The sequence below is a fragment of the Mixophyes fleayi genome, chromosome 11 (genome assembly GCF_038048845.1).
Source record: "Mixophyes fleayi isolate aMixFle1 chromosome 11, aMixFle1.hap1, whole genome shotgun sequence".
NCBI lineage: Eukaryota > Metazoa > Chordata > Amphibia > Anura > Limnodynastidae > Mixophyes > Mixophyes fleayi.
In genome coordinates, this window is record NC_134412.1 from 13744255 (window position 1) to 13764267 (window position 20013).

A 20013-nucleotide genomic window follows, 5' to 3' on the forward strand; every position below is an offset into this window, starting at 1 on the left:
ACCTTAATTGCACTCGCTAACATCGTATTTAGCTCCTGGATACTCTTGTTACATAGCCACACGCTTTTACACTTTCCCTCTTATGACACACCTACTTCAGTCCTTTAAACCTAATTTACTGCATCCATATGTATCTGTATCAAGATATTATAAATTCAGAATCACAACTCAGAGATATATATATATATATATATATATATATATATATATATATATATGTATGAAATAGAATCTTTACTTGTACACCAATGTAATGATACAATTTCAAAAACAAACAGTAATCTTCCTCATGGTACATATAATGCAATTTCAACATAGGTGACAATCTTTTGTATTATTAATATCCTGCTAACTGTGTATATATTAATCATGTAGGTGTGTGTATGTATCTCAGAATTCATTACCATTCCCATGTTGACTGCATGATCTCCAACGTACATATAGTGCATCTCTCTCTCTCTCTCTCTCTCTCTTTCTCTCTCTTTCTCTCTCTTTCTCTCTATCTCTTTCTTTCCGCCTTCCCCCTTTGGTACGTCTAATCTAGCACTCATAATAAAACTTCCCTGTGCAAAGTCAATACTTAGCACAGCATGGTATGAGGTCGGCCATTTGAGAGCATATCTTAACAATGCATGTGGATCTATGTTGGCCATTTTTCTAATTACTTGTTTTATGACACTCATGATATGTGCATATGGCATAGTTATCCTAAAGTGATATCCCAAGGATATCCCTGTAGACATATCTTGAAAATTGAACTTCTAAGAGTAATTAGAGTAGGAATCCTCAAAATAACTCAAAATAATTTTGTGATAACAGCGACTGTTTCTGTATTTATCGTATTTAGTTAATGTTACCAGCAGTGTTTTATAAACTTCTAAGGCAGCGCTAAGGACATTTTTGAGAGCTTGTGTCCCTGTTTAAGGGGAGAAGACTTGACTTGTTTAAGGTCCTAAAACACAGTTTTCTTTTAATTTTTTATTTTCTCTTCTTATGACCTTCATCATTTTATTTAAGTAGAGAAATCAAAACCAGGGTCAATATTGTGTCATCCATATTTACTCCTTGGCATGGTTAGGAAGTGGAAAATTAATTAGATAATTTGGATGCAAGACAATATTTTTTTTCACACCTTGGTGGAGCATTCTACAGACAAAACTGTCTCCTTAACATGACTGGAAGGCATTATCACAGACCAGGTGTTTAAATAAAACTCTAAGTGTAATTAAATTGTGTGTATAATAAGGGAATTAATATGCATTGCTATTCCCTGCATATGCATTATTCATTTTAAGAAACTTTAAAATACATAATAAATCTGAAAATCATGTGCTATATACAAAATTTACCAACCAAAGTTTGGCTTGCCAAACGGAATGATATAATAGGAACAATATAGCATTACAGAAAGAGGTGTAAAACCCTGTTATGTTTTCTGTCCCTCTACTCATGTCATCCCATGCCCCTTTGAATGCATATGTAGAGCAGTTAGGGGTCTGTTTAACAACCTGTGATAGCCCCAAAATCGAGGGAAAATAGTTGTTTTCTCCAGAGATTGTATAACGGTAAATTAAAAGTTGTGAACTGCACTCTTAACAATTGCTGCTTTCTGCTCTAAAAAGAATTACACATATATTCTCATATAAACATATATTCAAAAAATAAAAATAGTATCCGGCGCTAATGTCTGTGTTCACATAGACTCAAATACTCCAAAAAAGTGTGACTATAGTGATGATATATCAAAAAACAAATACTTATAATTTTTTGAAGTGTAGGTCCTTTTTACACTCTTTGTGATATCCACTCCACATAAATTATTCAAAGTGATATGAGACATGAACAAAAAAAAAATTAAAACAAAACATAGTGTGATATTGTTTCAAGCATAGAAACATCTATTCAATATTTCAAATAGTTTTAGTAATTGTTTTTTCTTGTGAATAAATATATCCATGTAACTTGATCCTCCTCTATGTCTCTCTTATAAAATTCCACTTAATAGACAACTATATTGGAAATCGTCATTAATAAACATTTTATGCTGAGAATGTGTTGTATTCTTGTTCCTTCACCTTTAAGTCCCCTTGTGTGGTTACACTTAATAGCAAAAGAAATATATAAAGACATTGTATCAAAATGCTTGATAATTGTCTTTTTCCTCTGCAATGTTGTTTGTTGATTCAGTCTAAATTTAATTTTTTAAGTTTAATAGGTAGGGACAAGAAGAAATGGCATTTGTCAGGTCTACAGCTTAAATGGACACAAAGAATTAGAATTTTTCATCTTACCAATATACGTTTCATATTATAATTATTATGATAAAAGTTGTACAGGTCTTTAACAATTACTTTGTTGCTATCCTTGTTACACTAGTTTGTTGGAGAAGGAGAGAGGGTTGTAGATGGTCTGTTTCTATTTAGTTGTAGTTTCATCATTGTCAGGCCGTTGGCCTATAGAGGACTACAGAGAGCAGGGCACTAACCGGTATTAGCACTACTGAACCAGCAGGTGCAGAGTCTAATGTACCCCTGGTATTCGCCAGGGACCCCCGCAAGGAGGTTTGGACTTCGCTGCACAGGGTACGCAGGTCGCGGTCCTACTAGCCAGTTACCGGTGTAGTGTAGAAGAGTCAGACGGTCCGGGTCGAGCCAATCGGGAGTGCAAGGTACCAGGGAGAATCCAGAAGAATAGTCAACAAGTCGAAGTTGCGGGGACAATATAGGTCACACAGATACATGGAATGGTCGCCAAGCCGGGTCACAATGGGAGAGCAATAACAGGAATCACAAACAGGAAACTAGGAGCAGGAGAACCAGGAACACTAGGTAGAAACCTGTTATTTTGGCACCCTGATGGCCCCAGAGCCAGGTTTAAATAGATGCAGGAAGCAGCTGATAAGAAGCTCCAGGGGGGCGGAAGCATGGAAACCGAGTAGCGTCCCGTTGCTAGGGGGCATGCGTCCAACAATGAGCTGGCCGGAAGCCGCAGCATGTCTGTTGCCTAGCAACAGAGCGCTGCTGCACGGGGGGCAGGCATCCCTCCCCGACTGACAGGGGATTAGCGGGGACGGCGCGTGACAATCATAGCTAGTGTTCCATTTCCATTCATATATTGATCTACAACTTGGGTTCTCTATGTTCTTAATGTCATGATCGGTAGACATTGTATACAATTGCAGTTGGTGCACTCACAAGTGATTACTAGAGCTAAGTAGATTTCTCTGATGGCAGATCATTTTTTACTGCTAAACTTTTCTGTTATGAAAAATGTCCATTACCATAATAGACAAGCCAATTACCATGTCGTTTTAGGGTAACTTGGTCACTTGTCATGGTAATCTTACAAATTAATTTTAGTAAAAGTCAAGGACAATGGAAATGCCAATCATACGGTGTCCTTCAAGCTCATAAAGCACAAGACCTTTGCAGAGACTAATAAAGAAAATCTAGTCTTCTACTACAAGATGCTTAAAGTAGATCACACTGTTTAAAACTTTGTTTATAAAATGGAATGTGTTTCTCTATGGTGTTTCTACATACAGAAATGTATATATATGCTAAATAATATCATTTCTGTACTCTTTTTAGCACTCTATCTATGAGTTATTACCAGGCCGAACTCGTAACCCAGAGTACTCGAGACACTCTGCCTGATTACCAATGTATTCAAAGATTTTTTGATCTGTGCACTCAAGGCTTCCCACAATGAAACAGGTTTTTTTTGTGTTGTTTATTGGTGACACTAGTCATTGGAGAAGAAGTAGTTATCATTAAAAATATTGGAAACGGAAAAAGATAGAAAATAACTTTACTCTCCAAACATAAATTGACAAAACAATTTAGCATATTTTGGAACTTGTCTGATTTGAACTGATTTGGGGTCCTCAAATCAACTTGAAAACCAATGACAAGAAGCTAAATAAAAGTTCAAAATGTATTTTAAAAAGTAGTTTGTGGACAAAAAAGGAGTCCAAAGTGTGGTGCTTGATTAACAAATGCTATAAAACCATAACATTTTTACTTATACTTTTCATACTCTTAAAAAATAGTTTTTATTTATGATTTGCGATACCTGTACTAAACGATTTGATAATCAATTCTCCAAATATAATGGTCATATCATTTCCAGAACTGTATATTAATGTCTCCCATCTCCTTATGATCAAATGCCTGTGATTGAGAGCACCGCAAATAAAATTTGTATGTAAATATGGCAGCTTTGCAGTGATGCAACATTTATCATCTTATGCAAAATTTGAAGGGAGGAGCATGGTGGATCGGTTCATTCACTGCTTAATTCGAGTAAGGTGAATGAAGGTTCCTTGTTTTGTAGGCACATACAGAAATTAGATTCATATTTTCAGATTAAGAAAGTTTAAAATAAAATTTGAGGGGTGAAGTGGGCTCATTTAAGGGGTCATAAACTTTTTAGCAAGGGCCCACAAAAAAAACTTACTTTGCAATTTTCTCTGTTCATTTGGGTTTTCCATGTCCTCGGTGATGGTGAGAATTAGGTGTCTGGGGTGTAAATCAGGCCTATACTTTACGTGCATTAGTTTGTACAATTGCGCACAGTAGACTGTTGAACAAGGTACAGACTGAATTTCAGAATATAGGGGAACATTTTTCAAATAAAATCACATAAAGAATCCTTCATATATCATATATATGGAGTAAATGCAAAATAATTCTATATAATCTTGAGAACAATCCCATGTCATATACAATGGATGAATACTTGTCCTGTGATCCTCCTTTGATGGTATGCTTACATCAACAGGCAGATGAAATTTGCTTTCAATAGAGGGTCTTTATATTCTTTCTTCTCTCTTATATCTCTTTTCTTCTTACTTCCAGATATGCATTCATAGGATAAGAATCAGAGAGAACAAAAAAGCCCGATCTAGGTGGATTACCCTTTCATAACTTTAATCCCAAATAACTTTAAAATCATTCACATCCCATAGAAGTTAACATTATATCTCTATCCTCCTCTCCATTCACACTCCCGCCCGCTCCCTGCGCTCGGCAAATGACCGTTGCCTCTCCTCCACTCTAATTACCTCTTCCCACTCCAGAATCCAAAACTTCTCCCGTGCTGCCCCCCAGCACTGGAATGACCTCCCTCGCTCCATCCGTCTCAGTCCCAATCTGTGCTCCTTCAAACGAGCACTCAAAACTCACCTGTTCCTCAAAGCCTACCAACCTTCCACCTAGCCCCCTCATCTCCTCCGCTCATTCTCCCCTCTCTCCCCTGGTCCCCTTTTCTCTCCCCCTTGCATCACTGCCTCCATATCGTGCCTGTTTCATCCACCCTCCTTTAGGATGTAAGCTAGAACGAGTAAGGCCCCTCTCCCCTCCTGTCTCCATACCCATTCTTCTGCTCCGTATTTACTCTATTTGTCTGCCCGGAGCTTCTGAAGCATTGGTACTTTGTGTTTACTGTTCTGTACTGTTTCACCCTGTATGGTTTACTGTTTGTACTATGTACGGTGCTGCAGATACCTTGTGGCGCCTAACAAATAAAGGATAATAATAATAATTGATAACAGCCAATCTTCCTACCAGATTGTCTCATTTCAGCCGCATATAACAAGCTTATATTCAAGAGGCAGTTCAATATACACCATACAATAACTAATGCATTTCAATCTAAACAAAGATCTTTCTTGAGAAAGATCTAGGCGGCTGAAAGGAGAGAAAACTTTAAACCTATATTCTGAAGTTCAGTCTGTACTTTGTTTGACAGAATACTGAGCGCCATTGTACAGACTATTGTATGTTTGGTTGTTTTAGTGGTTTAGTTATATTCCATTAAGTTTGTCCAAGGCTGCTGTGATTATTGAAGCACCCTATATCTATATTTCTGTGCTATACTTTACGTGGTTTAGCACATGTCTGGGTGAATTTTAACTAGAGAAAATAAACACATACACACATAAGTGGTACACATAATAAAGGCCTAATGACTCACGCAGTCAAGATTAATTTAAGATAGAAATGAAGCTGTGCCAAGCAATAATTTGAAAGACATACCGAGAAGTTGAAAGTCATAAAGGGAATGGTCCTAAATTGATAGTTAATAGACTTTATACAGACATTTTCACTCTTTCCATCTTTGTACTGTGCGTGTCTGGTGGATAGGCACAAATGTACACAAAGACCACTTTTATAGATTACCTTTATTATATCACATTGCTACATCAATGGACTTCTCCCTACTCTACATGACAACCTTTAAGCATCATTTACCTAAAACATATTTGATATTATTGTCATAATATTTTCAGTTTACTTTTTTCAGTTTTACACATTTTTTGTTTATTATGTTTTAGTGATATTTTTCTCTATCATAGTACATTTTTCTCCATTGTTTTGTCTCTCCTTCTATGGAAACCTGCAATAAGATACAATTAATGCTTGCAGACAGTTGCCAGGGTCAGAGAGCGTACAGTAGCAGCAGAGGACTTCTCAATGAGAACTTGATAAGCATAGCAAAAAAACTTACTAAATGTCTACATTTCCCTACCAGACTTTCTCTACATGTGAGTCTGTTACTCATCAGTGATTTGCCAAGGATTCTCATCAGAAGGGGGCTGGCAAAATTTAGCCTAGGGGGGCAAGACTAAGGTGACACAGCCCAAGGTGACCCACTATGGGACCAGCCCGGGGGGCAGATGCCCCCTGCACCCCAGCCCAGCCTGCCCCTGCTTTTCATCCCAGGTAAGAAATATTACATGAGAAGTTTGAAATTATAAGCAGCAAACAAACCTGTGTGGTAATCAGCTGACAATACAGAGACCAACTATTCTTTTTTTATACAACTGTTTTAAACACAAATTATGATTATAGTAGAGCACATTTATGCCCATGAAAGCTCTTGCCTTGTATTGAATGGGACACTCGCAAAATTTAGAATTCTGTTTAAACATAGCTTACAGTATGGTGTACATACAGTTTTACACAGTCATCTAAATAGACGCAATTGCATGGTCTGCACCATAACATGGGGCCAGAATACACCAAGTATATGTCACATACATGTAAGCCCATGTTCTCTACCATTTTTTGGTATGTGAAATACACTATAATTGTTAGATGTAGCTAAAATGTAAAATAAACCCTCTCTAATACTGCAGGTACATCTCTCAATCGTGTGTATGATCAACAACATAAATCTCTTACCTAACTGAATATAATTTCTCAGTACTATACCGATTTTTATCCTGCTCTTTATAAATTATGATTTATTGACTTTTTAAAAAGCATTTAATAGTTATTAAAAAGAAATATAATTTTATTGGGATTTTTTGCAGTGGGCATATCACATTGTATTGTTTACTCAGTCTAGAATACAGACCATAAAATTGTACCTGAGTAGGAGCAAAGTGATCCTGATAATTTTATTCAAGTAATGCAAGTATGATTTTTTGGTTTTACAGTTGTGTGCATTGTATATATTAAGTACATGATCCTTTTGTACCACTTACACCAAACATAGTAGTATTGTAAGGGCGGTAGTGTGGGTTCACACTACAGAAAATTTCTCCCAATGAGATATCATTAACAATATTGCCAACAACTGAGAGTCCCGATCAGCATGCCGATTCCTGTGTACACACTATACATGTTTTACACAATATACAGTCAGATCTGTGCTCTTCATCTGTCATAACCATCGACTGAAAAGATTGTGGCTCTGTAAACTCTATGGAGATCTGCCTACACTGCTGGTCCTGAGTGCATACATACTGCAGACTTTGCCCGACGTTGGTTCATTGTTTAAGAGATTTTTAGTCCAGCTATAAAATCTAATCAAATGATACGATGAGCTTTGATACAATAAAACATGATCGTGGGATTGTGCACACTAATACAACATTGGACCTAACAACGGTTATCATGTGATTGCCACGATAATTGGGTGAAGAACTTGTTGTGTGTACCCAGCCTAAAAACAAATAATGCCAAAATCTTGATTGCAGAGTAATGACATTCCTAAGGAAATACATTTTTAAAAATAGTTATCCTTTTAAAGCAACAGCAATACCAAGTTAGGGTGTGTTTGACTAAGGTCAGAGCACCTTATTTTATTAAATCTTCATCTCCTCAAGTAAATTCTTCAACCAATAAGATCATCATAATATTTATAGCCAAACAGACTATTTCAGGTGATGAATGAGATGATTCTGTGGTAGGCAGTGACCAGTCCGCATGCAATTGTGCTAGTGAGGACAGGACTGCATGTAACAGGATCAATGCAGTGATGTGAGGAGGGGGATGGAGGATAGGAGATAGTTGGAATGAGAGTTTGATGATGGAACAGCACAGCATAGTGACTGAGCCTCCTATCACACTGATGCAGGAAGATTATGGTGTCACATACACCTCTACATGAAATATAGTTCATAATCTAGTCCAACTTTGTTTTACATTTTATGTTACTTATGTAAATAAGTGAGAGTTAATTTTAGCAAGTATAGAGCCATTATTTTTGTCTCTATCCAATTACTCCTTACACTTCAATCTTGTGTGACACAATCATCTCGCAATACAACATTTTGGGGTGCAGGTTGGATCTTACTGCCACATTACCAATACTGCTAGAGTCAAGAAACGTCAGAGCAGGAAACAACACAGAAGTGGAAGTTGTTCAATCAATTTATAGCTTCATGGCAGGTGCTTGAAAGGGTTATCTAAATAAGCAAAAATACAAAGAAAACTCCCCCAGAATACTGCTATAATTAGCAAAGGAGTTGCTATTTCTATTTGTACATAAAAATGCAGAAATCTCAGTTGCACACATTTTCGGGAAACAAGACAGCAGGCCACAGTTTGCTTATAAACTGTACAGAGAGATAACAAAACTATGTACCCCCCTTCCCCTGGGCTAGGCATAATTATGCAAAGAAAATTATTGTGGCTATGTTACCTTTAAAATGTTTAGTTACCTATAATTCTAATTACCTAAGCAGTAAATGGACATCTATTCTTGCATTAACAGACAATTCTATAGGACCACTTTTATGAAGCACACTGGATGTGCAGTTTTGTACCAGTATGCCTATAAACTGCATTATGTAGATGTTTTACTTCCATAAACTTAAACCTTTCAGATGTTATTTCTTATTACTTTATTTGCAAGTAATAACCACATGGACACCGGATATAAGTTGACAAAGAAAATAGTTTATTTTATTTAAATGAAGGTAAACTTATTGGTGGTGGCAAGAGGAGGACAGTCAGTAATCGAAATTGCAAAGCCAAACAGTGGAAGGTCAGACCATTACCAACTGGTCCCAGGAGTAACTCCTTTATGATTAACTGGTGTTAAATTGTGCGGCCCTCTTGGTCTCAACAATGGTGCCTGCTCAAGGCATACCAAGAGGTCCTCCACTCAAGAGGACCAAGAGTCGTGATACTTTGGAAGGTGCAGTGACCCCAGCAATACAGGTAACACCATATGCTTATTATCCACTGACTGCGCTGCTATCAGTGCAACACTTTGAAAACTATTATACCTAATTCTGTTGGGAGGGAGGTAAGCATGGAACTAGAATGCCAGCCTACAACTAGAGGTACGATATATAAAGTACCTTGGTCCATCCCCGTGGTATACTATTGGCTGTACACTGAAGAGACATTAAGAGACTGGGTAAGTTCATGTCATCCACACGCCCATGAGTTTAGGTGCGATCAGCTAATTTCTTCTCTTGACATATTGTATACCCAGCAGTACTCATCATGGTGCACTTCTACTCCTGGTTTTGATTTTGTGCTGTGCCTCAGCTATTTTGAATTTCTTAAATTAGACCCTTTTCATAGCATATTTAGGACTCAGTGCCTTCATACAGTATTTTTGTACCCAGTGATTTTGTTACTATGGGCATTTTTCAAACTTAGTATGTTGTATTTTATAATCATTGCATTTCAACAGGTTCTCCTGTACAGTCTTCTTCATTCTCGGTGTAACATGTTTGACAGATCAGAGCTCCCCCTAAAACAACATACCTTTAAATAATATTGCACAAGATTTTCAGAAATTATTATTTTTATTATAATTATTTATATCACTAAGAAAAGAGGCTGCATCATGTACTGATCACTGATATATAGTTCACAGTAATATTCTGCTTAAACAACTAAGGTGAACAGTTAGCACAAGTTCCAGGCTTCTTATTGTGTATGGTCCAGGAAACCGATTGTTCCTTCTGTCCTTATGTCACTGTATACAGCTCTGCAGTACATTGTGCTGCTTTGGTTTTTCCTGTAACTGTACTACATAGGACAGTGAAATACTATGTGACTGTATTTTGCATTAAGATACTGCTCATACACTTTTACTATTAAAAAGAAACAAACTTGTTAGTCATTGGTGCTTTTATTTACATTCTTCTCAAATTGATTGAAAATTGAGTTAGTAGCTATCTTAGAGAGCATTGATCTCTATTATAAATGTGTCCTCTGTGCACATTTAAGTTATGCATACATCCAAAATAGAATATGTAGCGTTCCACAGCTTAAATATGTACAGAGAAGGTGTTTGCATAGAAGAATTTAAGGCCTTTTTGGGTGTGACTTAGAAGCAAGCCCTTGTTTATCTTCAATTATCTCAGTCAAATGAACTAAGAATTATAATTTTGTATCATGTGAAACTGCAAGGTTCCTTATATGTCATCCCCTAATCCTATACACCAGGTATAACGTTGCCCTTATGTGAACAGCCTTTATCCAATACTAACTTTCAGAAATAAAATCAAAACTGAATTTAGTTTGATATGTTAACTTCTGAACACTAGGGGCTTGATTCATTAAGGAAACTAAGGCAAAAAAAATGAGTGGCTTAATTTGGACAGTGTTGTATGAAATAAATGTATTGCCATTAAAATATAATTTAATTTTGAAATCAAACTTAATTCTGTAAAACTGTGCAACTATTCATTACAGTTCAGTATATTAAAAACAATAATTAATACATCCTGTGACAAAGAGAGTGGTTTTCCATGTATCTCAAATAGAGGAGTTAGAAATTTAAATGACAGTTTGCAGAGCAAAGCTGCAAACGGAGCTACACATTTATACAGTAGTGCCCCTAGGTTAAGGAGATATTGGTGGAGAACATATGTGTGGCAAAATAATGGTAAAGAGTGTGATTTTGTGATACACCAAACCCTGGGTATCTCGGTGTGTATCTATGTGTAAACATATGTTAATATATGTGTGTACACATAGCTATATTCATCCACCTGCCTGGTTGGCTTGTGGTTACATTTGCTAGTTGTTGTAAGTGTTTATAAAGGAATTAAAAAAATTAATAATAATAATTCCTGCAGGGAGAATTGACAGTTGGGAGTTTGTGGTGATTGCCGGGGGTGACAGAGGGAGAGAAGAGTGATACACAGGACCGGGGATAGAGATCCCTATGTCTGGTTAAACTGAGAGCAAATAGATAGGGACAGAATGGAAATCAGACAAAGTGATATATAAGCAGATAAAAAGTGAAGAAAGTGGAAGAAGAGAAGAAGTAGGAAAAAGAGAGGTGTGAGAAAAAAACAGAAGTCATGAAAATTATTAAGAAATAGAGAGGTTTGTGAACACACATAATAGAGACTGAGCCTATTTAATGAGGAACAAAGAAAGAGAGAGACAAGCTGCGTTGTAAAATAACAATTAAACAGACCCAATTTAGCATAACACCCACCATTACATCAGAGCAAATGGAAAAATCAGCAGTCACTTAGACATCCCTATTTACTTGAAATGCTTACTTGAATTGCTATGAAAAAGAATCAGTTTTTCAGGAAAACCTACAGAAAAATTATTTTACCAAACTCTTCTTGTGAAAGTATGTAACTATTTAATAAAGTGACTATTTATAAAGTCCAAAGGGCTAAAAATTTAAGCTGTTTATAAAGGAAATAAAAGAAAATTCTCAGTAGAGGAAAGAGACTGTCTCAAGGATCTAATCCAAAAGATGTCCACTTTATTTGGTGTTAAAAAAGCAATTTAAGGGCCCCAACCACATGCACCACTTCTACAAAGCGTTACTTATATTTGTAATGACAAATTCATCTCTATGTATTGTTGAGTTATGTATTAATGTTGGGTAATTATATACATATATGTTAAGATGAATTATTTATCCTGACACAAACATCCGCGGACATAGAATTCCAATAAGATATTAGTGTTATTAGTATGGTGAATATAAAGGTTTGTCAAATGTAAATAGTTTCAAATTGATAAGATATTGTTTAGAAATAATTGTGTGTTTCCAAAATCTATATTGAAGTAATTCTTATGAATAAAAGGGAAATTAGTTCAGAATATACTTTTGTCATCTTAAATGTCTGAGGATAAACCTCTTTACCTCTCTGGTGCATAGAAAATGTGAAGTATTGAAACCTGTAAAAGAACTATATTATACTGGTAAGTTGCAACTTCAATGTATTACTTTAAATACCATAACACGGGGTACCACAATTTAACGTACATGTTTGGAAGTGGTTTAGAGGTATCCTTTTCCACAGGTTACAGCAGCTGACTGGGTGTGTCTGCAATGAGACTCATCAAGTAGAACACCTGAGGAGAACTCACCTACAAAGGCCAGGAGGGAGTGTCAGCTGTCCATCAAGTTAGGGCTGTGGGAGGGGTGGAAAGTATAAAAACCTGAGATGTGTTGTGACTGATGCTGAATAAGTTGACCGGTGTCTAGGAACCTAGTCTCTGTTAATTTAGGGTCACAAGAAAGTGTGTTAAAGTAAGTTACTTTGCCATCCTGACAAATAAAGCAAACTACAAAGCAAGAAGTTGTTTGTGTGTGCATCAACAGAAGGGTGCCCGTGTCATAATTCTTATGTGCATTATATAGCTGGTGAATTCCAACTGAACAACACATGTAAGAAAACAACAGTTAATTAAAAATGTGATAAAGGATGCATTAATTGTGTGCCAAACTTCAAAACATTTTGCAACAGATGAGTTACTGGTCCAATAAAATTATCTGTCAGAAAGAACTCTTAATGTCAATGTCATTGAGAGATAATGGAGTAGATTCAATATTACCGCTACTACAGTAATTTCAGCTCAGATTTTTGCTCGTGGCTCACAGAGCTGTGAGCAAAGAACAGTAGAGACATTACCGTAGTAATGATAATCATGTGCAGCTATTACCGTAGTAATGATAATCATGTGCAGTTATTACCGTAGTGATGATAATCATGTGCAGCTATTACCGTAGTAATGATAATCATGTGCAGCTATTACCGTAGTAATGATAATCATGTGCAGCTATTACCGTAGTAATGATAATCATGTGCAGCTATTACCGTAGTAATGATAATCATGTGCAGCTATTACCGTAGTAATGATAATCATGTGCAGCTATTACCGTAGTAATGGTAATGGTGCAATGCTGGTGTGAACAAATAGTGAAATATATTGAGGGAAAAGGGGACACTGTAGAGTGAGTCATTCTGGGTCATTGTGCTGTGAAATGGGACTTGCATGATACGTTCATATTTTGGGTTTTGTTACATTCTGTTCAACTAAGTAGCTGTTGTTGTTCAGTGTTATACTGTTACAATATGTAAATGTGTTAGGCTTAATTATATACTGAGCAGTCAGGCTTTTAATAGAGTCCTCACTATTTGCATATCCAAAGCCATCACCACCTATTTAGACAGTAGTTACTCTACTCCAGTAACTATTGGTGGGGGAAGACGGGGGTTCAAGCTTTACCTTGGGAGGCAATGATGGGTTTCGGGTCCCACAGTTAATTAATGGTAAATATAAGCTGCTTCACAACATGGTATAGCTGATATCAACGTAGAGATGGTTTACTGATTCAGAAATGTCATGAGCAATAGGTCATGGTAAACATCACAGTTACAGTACACCGTGACTGATATTTTCTTTAAAAAAAAACCAGAACATACACTGATGTTATTTGCTATATTTATTTACTATTTTCTATGGTTAAAATTATTGTAACTTTAGAGTTCATTTATCTGTGCCACTTGCCCGGTTTACAAGTAAAACGAACAGTCTCAACATATTTCAAACCAACCAGTGCATTCATTTTATATTTGCAACTCAGAGGAGATATGCAGCCTTTGTAAGAGCGTTCTGCAATGTTATTACCTGCAAATAAAGAACATTTAGGAGAATGTTAAAAAAAAAGTAATTACAGTATTTTTGAATATACAATGATGCACGAAATGTTCTGATCATGATTACAGTATGTATCAAGGTAAAGTGCTTCATTTGGAACTGTGAGATGCTTTTGTTTGATACATACAGTGTACATTAAAAATGTAACATAACAGTCCTTATTGCATCAGGTTTACGAGCTACCATGATGTGCAGAAATAAAATGTGCACCCAAAAAACTATTTCTATTGGTATCCATACTCCATGCTACAGCTAATGTTATCACTGTGACCATTAAATAGCTTCTATCATTACATGGGAAGGATGGAGTATAGTCAGAGCACGGCCACTAAAGTGAAGAATATCTAGAATACATTTAGGGGGAAGATCAGCACAGCAAGAACTTCCTGAAGATCAAACATGTTAATCTAAGCATGGAGGTGTTTATTTGGCCAGTAGAGATTATAGAGCTTTTTCACTGTGTAATTAAAATTCCTAGCACCATGGACAGCTCCCTGTCTTGTCATTGCTTCCAGATTCACTTATAGGTCTTCTATACCAAACTATTGCACCAGTCTCTGTTCTCAATCCACCACCAAATGTATTCCAGTAGAGGTAGAGAGTGAGAGAGTGTAACTTGTACTTCCTCAGAGGGGATCATGTGACTCAACCTGCTTACCACAGAGATATACGGTACTATAGGACATTCCTTATTAACACTTTTAAAAGGACCAAGTAGTAACATAGATTAAGGGGATGACCTTTTCAGTGCCATATTGGTGAAATTTCATTTGGTTGTTTGTTGTAATTTTCTATACACATATGTACCTGGATTGTTTTTTTTCAGGTAGATTTTAGAGTTATTTAGTAGTGTACATCAAACGGTCCAATTTTTTCTGGGCATCTCAGATATTCCGAAGAAAAGTCAGTCTCTTGTTGGAATGTGGTAAAGCTAAATCAGGTTGACTGGGCGGATTGGGTTTGTACTAAATAAATCATGGGTGTAGCCTAATATGTCCCAATGTTCTAATTGGCAATGTTGGTAGGTATGTATTATTACATCTGGTAATTTTATAATAAAGTGTGATAAACCGACAGGCTTCTCTATAATTTCTATACAGAAATGTATTACCTGGATCTTTGACTCTTCCAATAAAAACAACACATAGGTCGCCAGGATGAATACATCTCTCTGTATTATTGCTTATACATTCCGTCAACCCATCTCCCAGGCAGACAGGACATAGTTTTCCTTTGCGTTCTATGTTCTCAGGAGGCACTAGAAATTTAGCATTAATTCATTTGTAATGTACTCTTGATTAAATGAATCATTAACTTTTATTAAAAATGAGCAGTTATTTTATTAACATATATACTTCAAACACCATTATAAAGCATTTAAAATCAGATCTCTCAGGTATAGGGGCTTACATCTAACAAGGGCTGGCTTGTAAGCCACACTCTTAAATAGACCTGATAGACAGCAGCCAAAATATTAGGTAATATTTTGTAAAAAAAAGCCAGATAAGACATAAACCCGAGCACAGTTAATCCCAGATTATATATGGTATCAGATGAAGAAGTAATGTGATGCAATGTTAAATCAGAAAATGCCTGGAATCTCATACACACTACATACATATGAATGATATTAAATACTTGTCGTAAAATTTGGCACAAGGATGGTCAGTTATCAAACAGCAGTCAAACAGGTTGGCATTTCCTACAATATAATGAATATTAAATAAGTTCTACCATGTAATGTATTCAAAGTGTACACATAGTGGATGCAGACATTGTATGGGCTGAACCAATATGACATCACTGAGTGGACTAATATGTATGGATTCTGTTTATGAGCTAATAGTCCATAGAGAATTGGTAGATTACATTCTCATGAATATTAGCTAAGCATGCAAATGTAAGGATAGTGTATCATCAAATACAATTTGTTGTTCAGTATGTTCTAAAAATGAAAAGTAATGAATCTCTGCATATTTCCACGAAACAAATTCTGGTACATTCATTGTGTTGTAATAATAATTGTCTTCTTGAGTTTTTTTAATAGCTTTTAGAGGCTATGAATTCCACCATGTCCTAACATTTGGGCGTATAGTTTTTGTATTTGTAGCCACCAATAATTCCTAGAGTGAGGACTAAATCTCATTTCTTTAGTTCTTTGGGATAATGATAGCTCTTACAAATTCAATAGATACATGTAAATGTGCTGTTACCTTTACTGAACTTTACTGTGAATATAGTAGTTACATTGTAAGGTTGAAAAAAGACCCAGGTCTAACACGTTCAATATTTCACAAATCCTAATTGTGTTGATCCAAAGGAAACCAAAACAAACTCCCAGTGTGACAGTTAAGCAAAATGTTATCTTCATTTTATTTTCCCCATTTCATTATACATGTTCATGATCAGGGAAATAAGTACATAGATAAAACACTTACTTTTGTAGCTATCTGTGTTGCAGTTATCTTCTGAGCAGCAATGAATGTTAATTCTCAGATAGACATCATCGAAATTAGCGAAATATAGACCTTCACATCGGAAGCCTGGATTGCAATCTTTTTTAATTGAGTGATAAACCTTATATCCTAGGAAATGATGACGTGATAATATTACTCTTTTTTTTTTATCGAAGAGGCGAAAATGTCCCTTATAATGCACAATTTCAATTTTTATAAACAGTTGCATTTATGAGAAAAGACTGACATCTATGTGGGATTTTCCATCGCCGACAGTTATACACTCCGTCATAAACTTCTATAATGTGACAAGTGACACCAGTAACATCACTACTCTCCAAATATAAATGCTGAAGGTCAACAATTATGAGATTATTATTTACAAGCTGCTCCACATACATTCATGTAATTGTGTAATTTAACAACAAACTGAACAACTTTATATTATTATTTTACACTTAAAATGTATATTTTGTTTGATTACAAGAAATCATACTATTGTCCCAGTATAATTCATCTCTGTCCTAAGCAATATTCTGTATAACATGCGCTGCTGAATGTAGACTATCTGGGTTTTAAGCATGTTACATGTTACATTTTATGAGATCTCAACATTTGATTTGCACTGTACACAGTGGTGGAAGTGGGGGTGTATATATGGTATGCCATACCGCCACTTCTCCTACTGCCTTCATTGTAACACTATCACATTCTATTCGCCTACATTCCTGTTTCATTTGTCATACCGCAACTTCTAAATTTCCACTTTGACCACCCACTTCCTATACAATAACATGCATTAAAGCCACATTCGAAAACAAAAGTGTCCCTATTCTCTAATGACCTGTATATATTGAAATGTTGTATTCTGGAGTGAGACTAAATATGCTGATGGAAGCAAAGCTTGATTTAGTCATACTATCAAGACTTTTACTAACTACCAGAAATATGATTGGTATGCAATTGAAAATGGCAAATATTGTATTTTTTAAGCATTAATAAATATACTTCAGAAGTAAATTCCATTGATTTAGAAAATTAATATCAAATAAATTATCTTTTAAAAAAATTCTACTTTCATTTTGTGGTGCCTCTAAACTTAACACCTAATACAGCTGCCTGATGTTGTCTCATTATAGTCAGACTCTTTGATATATTTCAGACCAATAGGTCTTTGTATAAAATTTTTGAATGGAGCAAAATGCCCCAAAACTACTTTTATAAGAACTAGAGGAGTGAAACCCAAATTGCCTTAACTTTCTGTGAATGTCAATTTTCTTTACTAACTAAAATAATTCAAGAACTTCTGAATGGATATTTTCATATATCTTCCAAAATCAAAATAAAAGATAATATAAAAAAAATGAGAATTTCTGCATTACAGCATATCTAATACTATTAGTGTATTTTCACAGTACAAAATGTTTGTGTTGTGTACAATACAATGTATCATCCTTTTAACACAACACCATTGTCAAATAATTAGACTTTCTGGAGAATCCCTAATAACACTTTTTTTTCTGTAGTGATGGATTATTTCTTGTGTCCTTTCTCTTACACACCCATGTTCTACTGAATGATTGATACTTACTGACTTGATAGACTTCAGAAATTACAATGCATTGGGTAGCATTGGGACAATCAACTGACTCCCCTACACATGTGTCACTGTTTGTTTTGAGACACCGGTAACATTGAATTGTGTTAACTAAGAGAAAGAATATTAATTATATTTAATAATAAAAATATAAAAAAAAACATATCAACAGTATTAATATTGAGCACACAAAATGAACTGGAAAGGGTGTAAATGGCAATTATCTTTAAAATAAAATTGAATATGTTCATAAAATTGAATATGATAGCATCACACACACACATACATAAATAAATATATATATATATATATATATATATATATATGTCTATATATATTTTTTTTTATAAAGTAAAGTAAAATGCTTCCTCATAGTCTAAACCCTATCTAAAATATATTTTCTTGTTTGTATACCTAGTAAATATCTTTTAATTTTTTATTTGTAGTTTCTTATAAAGCATGATTTATATTCAGCTTAAAATCATATTTAGTCATGTGGAGAAAAGATACAATAATTATTTATATCCTGATTTATTTACCTACTTATGGGTAAACCAATGGAGAACCCGAATTGATCCATTAGACTCTCCCTGCTATTAATATTATTTAACAAAGTGTAAGTTAGAGTAGAAGCACATGATATAACACTTTTGAGCGGGATTTTAACATTATTAAGAACATTTCAAGAAAAATAAGTATCATGGCTACAGATTCTTACATTTTTAATTAAATGGGTTAAACGGAGGAAGAAAATTATACATCTTCAATTAAAATATAAATGTAAACATCTTACCAGTCCATGTAACAGCACAGATAATGCTGAGAGAGATGATGATGGATTTCATCTTGGTCAGAGTAAAGTTGAATTAGACACTGAGTTTATAAATGGATTCACCTGTTTTATGGATACATCTGAATATTATATTTATACACTGAAATCTGGAATGTGTAGTTCATTTTATTTGCCTATTAACCCTGTTCCAAAATATTCAATGGCATGCATCACATGATCATATTTGTTTGCAAATAAACACTGGCAAATGTTCTCATCACCGTATGTATTCCAACTATTGCCTTGAGTTTATTTAACATGAATATATGCCATTGATGAGTACATAGCCAGATCACATTATTAATTAATTGCTTGTTTTAAAACAAACAAATGTCTTAGTCATTCAAATAACCATATTTTTCAATTTGGTATCTTATGCCTTATCCTAAAATAAAATACCAAACAAGCAGAGAAACGTATTGGACTCTGTGGCACACACTCGGGGATGGACACTAGGCTGTCTTGAGTAGCAATTAACAAAATATGTGGCTGCCTTTTGTTTCTGTGCTCTTAATGTGGCGTATGTTTCTCTACCAAGCAAATTTTTAAGTAAAAAATGACATAACATACAATATTGGGGAAAACAAACCAAAAAGTCAAGAGAGCTAAAAGGAGTTTCCATTTGTTTTTAATTGAAACACTGACTAAAGGTACATGATACAAATAAATATAATGTTATTTACTTGTAAGTCACAAGAATAAATCTTTCTAATTTGCGTGTGCAATATGACGTGACCAAGTTGCTCATCATACACACCATCCCCAACCCTGAAACCTCTGTGGATTTAAACATTTTTAAAGGACAATGGATATAATTATATTACAGCGGTACATAACAAGTGGTATATCATTTTTTGGTAGAAATTTTTGGTATATCATTATTGTGAAATATACAATACTTTGTAATAAAAAACAACAACCTTTTTTGGTGCCATAAAACAATGGTATACTGAT

At 35.1% G+C, this 20013-nt stretch overlaps 1 protein-coding gene across 3 annotated transcripts in view; it reads right to left on the reverse strand.

Annotated features, from left to right (window-relative positions):
- LOC142107946 (phospholipase A2 inhibitor gamma subunit B-like) overlaps window positions 1-19137 on the reverse strand; it is a 41999-nt gene extending 22862 nt beyond the window's left edge. The window contains exons 1-5 of one of the 3 annotated variants that reach the window (XM_075191611.1): window positions 19021-19137; window positions 18222-18338; window positions 16613-16759; window positions 15286-15432; window positions 13942-14144 (exon numbers count right to left, since the gene is read on the reverse strand). In XM_075191611.1, the coding sequence (XP_075047712.1) occupies window positions 14008-14144; window positions 15286-15432; window positions 16613-16759; window positions 18222-18338; window positions 19021-19072 (600 nt within the window). In that variant the 5' untranslated portion in view covers window positions 19073-19137 and the 3' untranslated portion in view covers window positions 13942-14007. Of the gene's footprint in view, window positions 1-13941; window positions 14145-15285; window positions 15433-16612; window positions 16760-18221; window positions 18339-19020 lie in introns of those variants that run through there. The other 2 variants (XM_075191614.1, XM_075191613.1) reach the window with 2 other exon arrangements.
- Window positions 19138-20013: the final 876 nt, after the last annotated feature.